Here is a 12,370-nt window from a genome sequence, read left to right on the forward strand (position 1 = left end):
GTGATTCTAGGCTAATAAATGGAATAAGAACACATAACGTTTTCAAAATCGGATATCACGGTTAGTAGAGGCCGGTCTTCAGACCGGGCGAGAGGGGGTGCTCATAGCCGACCTTCCCCGATCGTACCCAAGTTCCCGAGCCGAGGCAACTTTGGTGATGACGGACACGTGGCCTTCGGCACCGAGTCAGGGTTTCCTAAATTCCCCCATTTAAAAATATTTAGGTGGTGACTCTATATCTGGCAAAGCAGTCCATGTTTGGCACTTCTTTTCAAAAAAATCTGTTTCTCAAAACGATTTGCCGGATTTGGACTCTTTGGTTCAGATTAAGAACCGTGACACAAATCGAGTCCGAACTATGGCGAGGGCCCCCCACGCGGGCGCGTCTACACCATCCATTTCCTCGATTGCCAACTCAGTAGACCCATGATAGCTCAGATTCCCAAAGAAGTTGTGACCATGATAACAGCACTAAACTAGGGAATTTCCAAGCAGAATGAGACTATTGCTGAAATGCAACGCCCATCTGGGGCATCTACTACACATCCAGTCCTGGACCCCCAGCCAAACATTGGCCCACCTTTGCTAGCTGAAGATTTGCAAGGTCCAGATCCTCGAGAAGGGTTGGCTCAAGCTCGAGTTTTCAGACCCCTGATGCAATTTAATGAGGGGCTTTTTCCCCTTGATATTAATGAGCTCGATCCGATCTTGTTAAAATTGCTAACCTTGAGAAGCAATTCAAAAAGACACAGGGAATTAACTCTATTCCCAACATTGAGGATGGGTACATCGAGGCTATCGTAAGGCTCCCAGACAGATTCAAAATGTCACATGTTAGCCGTTTTGGCAGGTCTGAAGATCCTATGGTACATATCTGGCTTTTATTAGGCATCCTGAAACCGATGGGTTTGACTAAGCCTTAGAAACACTCTCTATATGGAAAAACCCTGTCACGTATAATAGTCACTTGGTACGCCAAGTTGGAGGATAAAGTGAAGCAGAACTGGAAAGATTTGGCTAAGTCATTTATCAATTAGTATTCCTACAATACCCAAATTGAAACCCAAGAGCTTGAAGCAACCCACTAGAATCCTAAAGAATTTTTTGTGGAATTTGTTGCAATGTGGAGAGCAAAGGCAGCACAAATGACAGATCGACCTTCTGAGAGGAACCAAGTGCAGATAGTGATGCAGAACCTTGAGCCTGATATGTTACAAAAGTTAATAGTTGCTCCACTATTCACTTTCAAAAAATTTCATGAATTAGGGGTTCAGATTGAGAGTGAATTTAATAGAGGGATTATTCCTAAAGCAAGTGAACCAACAAGAAGGGTGTTTTCTAGGAATACCAATGCTAGCAGTAGCACTATTCCCAAACCCACTAAAATCAATACCGTTGTCGTCGCTCCCAAAACTGCAGACCTTTTTGCCAATGCCAACCCACGAACAGCCAGCCCAACCCGAGCTCAAGGCCGAACTTTCACCCCGTCCATATGAGCCTAACCAACACACTAAAAGCCCTGATGGGAATAAGGTATCTCAAACCCCTTTATCCCCAACCTCTTCCTGACCCACTCCCTACTAGACATAACCCCACCAAATACTGTGCGTACCATCAGTAGCGTGGTCATGGCATTGATCGTTGCTACCGCTTTCATCATGAGGTTCAGAATCTCATCGACAACCAGACAATAGCTCCGCCTATGACTATTGTTTCTGATAGACATCCATTTTTCATGGCTTGGTTGTGGCAGAGCCTACAAAATGCCTTGGGCACTAGGTTGACATTTAGCACCACCTATCATCCTCAAGCTGACAGGAAGTCAGAGCGTACCATTCAGATCCTTGAGGATATGCTTCGGGGTTGTGTTCTTGACTTTAAGGGATCGTGGGAGAGGCACTTACCTTTTAGTGGAGTTTGCCTACAACAACAGCTTTTAGGCGAGTATTAGCATGGCACCATTTGAGGCCTTGTATGGTCGACCGTGTAGATCTCTAGTGTGTTAGGCTGAAGTGGGTGATGCACCTATGTTAGGTCCTGAGTTAGTCTGGGAAATGATGGAGAAGGTTGCACTTATCCGTAAGATTTTGGTTTCGGCTCAAAGTCATCAGAAGAGTTATGCCGACCGTAGGAGGAGATCGTTATCATTTTAGGTAAGAGAGCACGTTTTCTTGTAAATATCACCAAGATGGGGTTTGGTGAGGTTTGGGAAGAGGGGGAAGTTGTCTCCTAGATTTATTGGGCCTTTTGAGATCTTAGAGCACATTGGGGACGTAGTTTATCGTTTAGCCTTGCCGCCACAACTTTCCGGGGTTCATGACGTGTTTTATATCTCTATGCTTCGGAAGTATGAACCAGATCCTTCACATGTATTGGGTTGGACCGAGTTAGAGGTAGACAAGGATGCCTCATACGAGGAGAGACTGGTTAAAGTCCTAGATACATGAGACCAAGTCCTGCAGCACAAGACAATTCCATTTGTAAAAGTGTTGTGGAGATACCATGGTGTTGAGGAGGCGACTTGGAAGCGTGAGGCGGAAGTCCACGAGAAGTATCTGGACCTTTTTGTTAATGTTTGAAACTTGTACTGAAAATCTTGTTATGTAGATCAAATGTAAACATTGTGTATGTTTTGAAGCAGTGAATTGTATATTTAGTTTTGAGAACCTTGTTTATTGTTGTTATAAAAATGAATGACCGATGGATGGGTCATGGTTATGAGTTGTTATAATTGATTTAAATACAGTGCTTCTTCTGTTGATTTTAAAATTTCAGGGACGAAATTCCTTAAGGGGGGGAGGTTGTAACAATTTTGGTTTAGACCCGACCCATTCATTGCTTTAGATTCAGGATTTCTTGTCTTGATGGTTGTTCATGTCTCATTTCATCTTATTCCTTGTTGAGTTTCGTTATTGGAGTGTCATGGTTGCGTTTGAAAAAGGTTGGGAATTAGTTTTCCAAAACCGTTGCTGCCCAAATTTTAGCTTGTTCACTCGAGCGAACTTTCTTGAGCTCGAGTGAACTTTGAGAACTTCCAGTACTTTTGCACGTCTGCAAAATTACTGGGAGTGTGGCATCCTGCGCTTGAGCGGTCTTGACTGGAGCGGTTCTTCTTGTGTTCAAGCGGTCTTTTGAAACTCTCAGTACTTTTGCAAGTCTGCAAAAGTACTAGGAGGGTGGTGTTCTTAGCTCGAACGGTCCTTTGCTCGCTCAAGCAGTCTCTCTTTTTGTGTCTGGTCGATCAAGCGGTCTGTTCGTATATTAACCCGTAAAAGTAACTTTTCGGATCACTTTTTCATCTCTCTCTCTCTCTAAACATGTCAAAATCTCAAATCTTCTTCCTCTCTCTCTCTAGAAAGCATCTTTAAACCTCAAATTGACCTTGATCTAGTGGTTTCTCAACCCTTGTCCTTTAGAGAAAAAGGCAGAGCTCACTTAGAGTTTCCATTTGATCAGAACAAAATTCGTTTTCGGCTTCGTCGAGTTTCAACTCTTGTTCTTCTTTGTCCTTGTCTTTGAGGTAGGGATTTCTTCACATTTTAATATGGTTTTTAACTTAGTTATTTGTCTTTCAAAGAAATCATGGGGTTTGGTGATTTTGATAAAAATCTAGGGTTTTGGTTTTGAAATTAAGAGGGGTTTTCAAATAGATTCTTGAAAAGGATTGTGGGTTTGTAAATGTGGTTGAGTTGTGATAAAATGATGTATTTCTATCCTTGGAATTGGTTTATAAAGAAAATGGAATTTTGCCCTAAAATGTGAATATTTGACTTTATAAAGGGGAAATGGAAACCATGTTGGATTTTGTGGAATTGGAATGACGATGATAGTGGTGGAGGTAGATATGTATTATCACTCCCATCTTGAGATTTTTTAAAGTATAACTTTGTTGGAAATTATCTATCTGTTTAGAGATATCTATTTTGGACTATCGGTTGAGGATAGCTATAATTGTTGTAAAAATTGCATTAGAATTTGGACAATTGAAACTAATTTCTCATCCATTTTCATAAAGCATTGTTGCATATTTAACACATTGAAAATGTATATTGTTTAAGAAAAATGAGTGAATATCTTGGTGAATCTGGGTAGCGGTGTAGTTGTGGAATTTATGTTGGCTTGTGTGTCCTTGATGCAAGTCCAAAAACCTGCACGGATAGGCATTTAGTACTGGTAAAAATGACAATTGATAGTGCTTGTAGCCCACTTGCGGACACGTCTAAGAGATTTTCAGTGTTGTATCCGCTGCCCTGTTTTCTGTTGTAAAGGAAGTGATTTCATGAATTGTGATATAAATCTAGCATTGCATGGTTTTTGGAAAGATATATAAAATGTTTTGGCACGGGCATTGCATATGCATTCATGTTATAGCTTTGTTAAGATTCATACACTATGATAGAGTTTCTTTACTAGGCTTTGGCTCACCCTATGTGAACAACCACTTTCAAGTGCTGATGATATGTCTCCGCCAAGGTCATAGCTTAGGAGGACTTGGAGTCGAGAGCTTCTTGTTTTATTTTTGTTGTATTTATTTTGTACAAGTTTAGGACTTTATTTGTATTGAGTTTTAAACTCACTTGTGTTGTAATTAAGTATTGACTTGGAAAGTTGTAGCCATTAAGGCATTCATTTATCTATTTTGCTCTTATTTCATATCTTTTGTGTATGACGCATGCTATAGATTCAAGGTTAGAGCTTATGAATGTATAATTACATGTGTCATGTTTTGTATGACTAGATCATATGAATGTAAAGAGATCTTATTCCGAAATGTATTGCTAATTAGTAATTATTGTAAGATGGTATTATTGTTAATTATTTCAGGGTGTTACAAAATGGGTCGGGTTAAACTGACTCGGGCCACTACAAAGTAAAATAAATTTTATATAAACTTAGAAATTTAGAATTCAGATTGAACACATTAATTATATACAAGTCTCAATCCATTTTAATTTTAAATTTATAACACTTAATTTGAATAAAATTAAATTTGCCCAAATATGATTAAAAAAAACCCTGGTGACTGAAATCTTACATCCTAATTCATGATTTTTTTTTCTTAATATGTAATTAAAAAAATTGTAATTTTGTCAACATGACATTGAAAATAAAAATAATAAAAATGTTACAAATTGAAAACAGTAATACAGGAGAATATGAATCATATACCTGTAATAATGAGAAGGCTAATACTAGAAGCATCAGCTTTTGTATTTGTTCCCCGTATTGATTTGACTCCAAGAAGAACTTTATACACTTTCAAAGAATAAAACGGCAGCAACTCAAACCCTCTTAATGTTTTCTTTTTTTTTTTTTTTAGTTTTGTTATTTTTTTTTTCTTTTTATTTTTTATTTTTTATTTTTTTGGGTCTCTTTCTTGTCAGAAAATAAAGTAAATTTTTAATTATATATATATTTTTTTCTAAGTTTAGGTATTTTTTTTATTTTTTCTGAAAGAAGAGACCAAGAAAAAAGAGTGGACCATTTAATAAATAGGTGGGGGCCATACCACTTGACAAAAGCTTAGAGGCCAACTTTCATAAACAATTATCTATTACTAATATTAGGTTCAAAAGTATTATATACTAGCATTTTTTTTAATTTGAGCAGGGTCGTGACTATTATTAGTTCTTTCATTGGCTCATCTTTTTTTTCAATATTTAAAGTGTGTCAATTTAATCTTTAACGTTTATATATATTGGGGATCAGAATGATACAACTTAAAAATTAAGAGCCAAATTAAAACATTTGTATACATGTGAAACCAAATTGATACAATTTAAACATTGGAAACTAAAATGACATAAAACTTGTATTTTCAGAACCAAAAATGTAATTAACCCTCAAATTTGCATAAAATTAAAATTTAGACATAAAATATGCATTGCACGGGTAGAAGACTGGTGTTATGCATGTTCTGTAAGTCTTTTTTGTCTTTTGGTCTTGCTCTCTATAGGGCTTTGGTGATGCATATGATAAATTGATAAATGTGTCAACTTTATTGGGATATGTTTTTTAAGCATTAATGCCAGTTTTGCCTTAGCTCCTTTTCTATTGATGTTTTGCATACCTGTTGTATACTGTTTACATCAATAATATTTCTTTGAGAGAATTACAAAAACAATTCTAGAGTTTTACCCTTACAACAAAATAAATCCTAAATTTTGAATTTTATTAATTTAAGTCTTAATTTATTTTATTTAAACCATTAGCTTATTCTCATTAAGTAAAATTGATAGAAAAATAGTATTTTAGTCATTCAATGTAGTTATATGTAAAATGTTTAAAATATCACTTTTAATTTAGTTTAATGATTAAAATATCACTTTTTCGTCAAATTTATTTAATGAAAATAGACAAATGGTTTAGATTCCAAATAAATCAAAAAATTAGTATTTAAATTGACAAAATTAAAAACTGATAATTTATTGGAAAATTTACCTGTAAATCCCATCATGAGAAAATGGTGATCCGTTTAGTCCTAATGATTTTCTTATTGACCAATTAATCTCATTAATTTTGGAAAGGTAGATTTAGTACATTATTTGAAAATTAGATTGACGATTATACTCTTATTTCTATTATATTTCTTTCTTCTTTCTTTTTTTTTTCTTTTGTGCTAGAAAGGTAAGATACACAATCTATAGGAATCAAATTTGGGATGAATTTTTATATGAGAATCTTCGTTTGGAAAACAATTCAAAAGAAATACAAAAATGACTTGAAATATGAAATTCTTCAAACATTACAAAAGGATGTGAAATTCTTCAAATATTTTAAACGAAGTACAAAAACTCCTTAGTAAGTTTTGGGCAAATGTATAATTTCAAACTATAACACTCAAACGTAGCACTCCAATGCAACACTAAACACTCCAAAAAAAAATTTCTTAGTGTAACACTCCAATGTAATACACACAAAAAATCCCCTAGTGCACTTTTTCCAAACATAACACTCCAAAAAAAAGGATGCCGGTTTATTCAAACCATTACAAAAGGATGTGAGATTTTTCAAACCATTTCAAAAGGAGTAAAAAAAATTCCTTAGTAAGCTTTGGGTAAATGTATAATTTCAAATTGTAAGTGTTACATTTGGAAAAAATACACTAAGGAGTTTTTAATTTATTATTATTATTTTTTTTTGTGTTACCTTGGAGTGTTACATTTGGAATTACATTGATTAGAGTGTTGTAACACCTCAGAATAATTATAATGAAACCATCCACAATATTAATAAATAATCATACCATTCTGAATACAGTGTCCCTTGCAGTCCATATGGTCTCAAAGTACAAAAGATAACAGATACAGTTATACTTTCGTAAGCTCTAACCCGGAATCTATAGCGTGTGTTACATGTTAAAGATATGAAATACAAGTTAAACAATTAAGAAATACCTTAAAGGCTTACAACTTTCCAAGACAATGCTTGCTTACAACAAAATTGATTTAAATCCAATACAATTAAAGCCCTAAGCTCGTACAAAACAAATTAAACAAAATGAAACTCTTGCTTCCAAGTCCTCCTAAGCTATTGCCTTGGCAGAGGCATATCATCAATACCTAAAAATAGTTTTTCTCACATAGGGTGAGCCAAAGCCCAGTAAAAGTAATCCAACACAGTTTATGAATCTTAACAAAGATATAACATGAATGCATATGCAATGCTCATGCCAAAACATTTTATATATCTTTCTAAAAACCATGCAATGCCAGGTTTATATTACAATTCATGGAATTATTTCCTTTACAATAGAAAACAAGGCAATGAATACAACACTGTGAATCTCTAGGATGTGTCTGCAAGTAGGCTACAAACACTACCAAATTGTCATTTTTACCGGTATTAACTGGAAGGCTTGACACCTATCCGTGCGGGTTTCTTGTCTTTTACCAAGGACACACGGGCCAACTTAATATCACAACTACACTTCTATCCAGATTCACCAAGGTATTCACCCATTTTTCTCAAAACAACAATATTTCCAATGTGTTAAATATGCAACAATGCTCAATGCAATGGATAAGAAAACTAGTTTCAATTCTCTTAATTCTCATACAATTTCTATAACAATCATAACTATCCTCAACCGATAGCCCGAAATTGATATCTCTAGACAGATAAATATATTTCATAAAGATAAATTTTCCAAATTTCCAAGATGTGAGTGGTAATACATATCCAACTCCACAATCCTCATCAATACCAATCCAATTGCATATTTCTAACATCGATTCCATAATTTATACAAAATCAACATTTGATGTATTTAGGAAAAAAACCCTCATTTCTTCCAAACTAAATTTCACGTATCAAAACCAACCATTTTATTACAACACAACCTCATTTCTAGTCCCACAACCATTTTCAAGAAACCATTTGAAAAATCTTTTTTTTTTTATTTTTAAACCAAAATCCAAAGTTTGTTCAAAATCCCCAAATCACAATATTGTTTCAGAAATAGCAAATAACCAAGTTAAAAATTATAAGTGTGGAGAATCCCTACCTCAAGAAGAAGATCCAAAGGAGAGATGGGTAGAACTCAACAGAACCAAAAACACAAACTTCACCAATTAAAACGAAGCCCTCAACGTACTCTGTCTCTTTAATGAACAGACTTGGGTGTAGAAATGTGTAGATCAAGGTGTATTTGAAGCTTAGAGATGATTTCTAGAGAGAGAGAGAGTAGATTTGAGATTTAGAGAGAGAGAGAGAGGTGTGAAAAAGTGACTCAAAAAGTGAACTTTACGACCTGATATACGCACAGACTGCTCGAGCGTAAGAAGTGTCACTATTAGAAAAAGGCATATATGACACGAAACTTTTTGAGACGGCATACGTTGTCGTCGCAAAAAGCTTTTTGCAACGGTTAATATTTCGTCGCCAATGGCACTTATTGCGATGGTAATTTCTATCCCAAAAAGGAGGAAGCATATGTTCAATGGTTTTGGCAACAACAAACCTATGGCCATCGCGAAAGGCTCATTTTTTAGGACAGTTCTTCCCTCCCGACGAAAATATATTTTTTTTAATTTTTGCTTTGCGATGGGCATCATTGTGCCGTCGCTAAAGCCGCAAAACACCCAAAATTCCCAAATTCTCAAACGCTTGGTGCCTCTGATATTTTCATTTTTCCCTCTCTCTCTCTCTCTCTCTCTCTCTCCCCCCCCCCCTCCATCTCCATCTCCATCTTTCATCTACAAGTTCACTCTCGCCGGCATTAGTTTGTTGATCCACCTTCACCAAGCCGACATCGTCACCTACTCTCTCTCAATCTCGCCATCAATCTCGGTCAATACATGGATATCACCTCTCTAAGAGCTTTAGGACTCTTCAACATTTAATCGGTACCTCTCAAGGTATTGCATCCAAAATTTGTAAATTTATTTGTAGTTTGCACTCATCTATTTTCATCTCTCTTTTACTTCCTTGGAAAACCCTAGAGTTTGAAGGTAATGACTCTCTCTCTTTCTCTCAGTTTTGATTTAAGAATTTTGCATTCGATATTTGTATCTACACAAATAATACAGACTATACACTTACAGCATGCCTTCTCTAAAACTAGTAAACCAACATTTGATCCCATAACCCAATTCAATAAACCTTTCTTTTACAATGATAATAATAATTGCAAAGAGAATGAGAGTTGTAATGTTCAAAGCTGCTGCCTTTGGGTCTTCATCGTTGATTTTGTCTTGGGGGAATCGTTGTCTACCCGCCAGGTGCTCGACGAAATGCCTCTTTCAGATACATTATTGTATTTGCATAAAATGAATATGTGCTGGGGATTACCATAAAAAAAAAAAAAAAAAAAAAAAAAAAAAAAAAAAACCTCATCGAACGTTCATGAACAAACTCTAAAATGGTAGTAATATACGTCATGTGAATCAGTTAGTGCATGTTTATTGTATATGAAGGTGGTGGTTCATCGATCTTTATCTTGTGTGAGGCTTTTATGGTTCTAAAATTAAGCTTGCAATCCCATGACCTGGAAGTCCTTGAGTGAGTATTTGTGGGTTTTGGTAGCTACGGTTTTCTCCTGATTGTTACAATTATTATAAAGCCCACCATTTATGCAGAGGTCAGTGTTTTTGGCAAGATTATGGCTAATTAAGTCTTTATACATATTAAATATATATTTCTGTAAGGGAGATTTCATAATCTGGCTTTGGGCCATGGTAATGACCAGGCTAAAATTGGTCTGAGCATGTTTGGGCCAAGCTGGGCTGGGACAATCCAACTGCAGTGCGCTCGGTTAAAGCTCAGGTCTGATTTGGCCAGGATAACTTCTCTGTTAGCCTAGTTCGCATTGTTTTCTCGTTGAGATCGGCGTGCAAGATCCTCCGCAGATCGGCCAATCGAGCAAGTGCTTCGTCATTACGGGGGGCTGCTAAGCTCGGTCATAACGGAGCTTGGCTCGGAGCATTGTATGTCCTGGAAGTAATACAGTTGTAGGAAGATGGGACAGCGCCGCCGGGTTGTTCGTTCGTGCCAACGCCGTTTGGCAATTTGGTTAGGTAGTGTTTAGCTGTATTTACGCCGACAGGTGGGAGAGTAGGATAGGGGAGCAGGTCCACGCGTCGAAAGGTGAATGGACGCAGAGGCACGCGCAGAAGGTATGTAAATGTGACTACGCCTCCCATGCTGGGGATGGAACATCAGTTGGTGAGGGAAACTTTAACATTCTCTCTCTCTCTCTCTCTCTCTCTCTGAGTGTGTGCTAACTTGACCGTCGGAGGGGTTTTCCGGCAACACACCGTCGAGTCGCTTACCGCCGTTAGGTTCGTAGGTTAATCGGATAGAAGTGGAGCTTGGACGCAAGGCGTACGAGCGTTATCGAATACTTATCCCCCATACAAATGGCGCCGTCTGTGGGAATTCGACAGACAAAACCTTGTCCTCCAAGCTTCTCCAATCATCTTTTCTGGCGAACCACGACAACATTCCGTTACTCGCCATCGACGGCATCACGCCAAAGTCCGTTTGTCTCAGAGATAGCCTGTCCACCATTCCGACGATGGCTGATTTGGAGACCTCCGCACAAGGACTTCCCAGGGATGCGCGAGACAAGCGCGCAATGAGTTTTGGGCGCTCTGTCATTCTAAAAGAGCATCGCCGACGACGAGATTCACACACTCAACACTTGGAAGACAAGTTGAGAGACTAAGATACCATTATCAAGAAAATGGCAACGGAGATAGAGGCCATGAGACGCCAGATGAAGGGAAAGGGCATTGCTGGAGTGGGAAACCACAGTGAGCACGCCCATTCCCGCCGTTCCGGTAGTCTTAATAGACATTGCACCCCTTCACTCGCTGTCACGAGAAGCTTCAGAGTTGGAGACTACGTAGCACCGGCGACGACATCTCGCACGCAGGACAGTAGTTACCGCCCCTCACACTCGACGACGGCGTCAAGGTATTCTCGCTCCGACTGTTCGAAAGACTTAAGGGATGTGTTGGAGGAGCGCGCTTGCCGACAGGAGGCGCAGAGGGTGCTTGCACTGCAGTGGCTGGTCCCTAGAGGGCGAGCCAGTGAAAAGGTCACCATGCCACAACCACGCTTGGTGGCACGCGCACCACCAGACAGAGAGTTGGCAAGGCTGAGTGCCACCCCTTTTTCCATAGAGATCGAGAACACATCACTCCGCCCTGGGTTCCGTCAACCAAAGTTCACGCTCTATGACCGAAAGACTGATCCATATATGCACGTAAGCCACTTCCGGTAGGTTATGGCTGGGCACAGGCGAAACGATGCGCTCATATGTCTTGTTTTTCCACCGAGTTTGGGCGAGTTGGGCCTAAAATGGTTCGAGAGGCTGCCGGAGGAGAGCATCGAGGGGTGGCAACAGTTGGCAGAGGCATTTGTCACAAGATTTAAGACAAATGCTAAAATGCCCAAGGTAATTGACCATCTCTTGACAGTAAAGATGGAGCCAGGCAACTCTTTGAAGGCGTATAACACTAAGTATTGGAAGACTTTCAATGAGATCCTCGATTGCCCGACCAACCTTGCAATCACTCAATATAAACACAGTCTTCCAGTTGGACATCGACTGAGAGACTCGCTCACAATGAATTAAACGCCAACCATGGAATCACTCATGCAACACATTAATGAGCACATCCGAGTCGAAGACGATGCAGCCGCAGCTACCGTGACAACAAGTCCGATTGTAGAGAATAAGAGAGCAGTGCGAAAGGTTCATGTAGTCGGACAAGACGATGGCTATGCAAACCACCATGGAAGAGATACAAGGAGTTCGGTTTTTGGAAGACGTCTATAAGAAGGCTGAGGAAAAGGGACATAAAACTCGCGGAATGTAAACGGCCGATCCATTTTTAGAACATCAAACTCTGTCAATCTAAAG

At 38.4% G+C, this 12,370-nt stretch overlaps 1 protein-coding gene across 1 annotated transcript; it reads left to right on the forward strand.

Annotated features, from left to right (window-relative positions):
* The first annotated feature begins 11,731 nt into the window (after positions 1–11,731).
* LOC145799751 (uncharacterized) lies at positions 11,732–12,082 on the forward strand. Its single transcript, XM_082889382.1, has one exon. It carries the CDS (start codon positions 11,732–11,734, stop codon positions 12,080–12,082), a length of 351 nt encoding a protein of 116 aa, XP_082745508.1.
* Positions 12,083–12,370: the final 288 nt, after the last annotated feature.

This window comes from Camellia sinensis, chromosome 9, assembly GCF_055761805.1.
Source record: "Camellia sinensis isolate YWXY chromosome 9, ASM5576180v1, whole genome shotgun sequence".
NCBI lineage: Eukaryota > Viridiplantae > Streptophyta > Magnoliopsida > Ericales > Theaceae > Camellia > Camellia sinensis.

What these genes read in the sequence shown, in the direction of transcription:
- LOC145799751 (XM_082889382.1), top strand. Translation starts at nt 11,732, where the DNA reads ATGGCTGGGCACAGGCGAAACGATGCGCTCATATGTCTTGTTTTTCCA.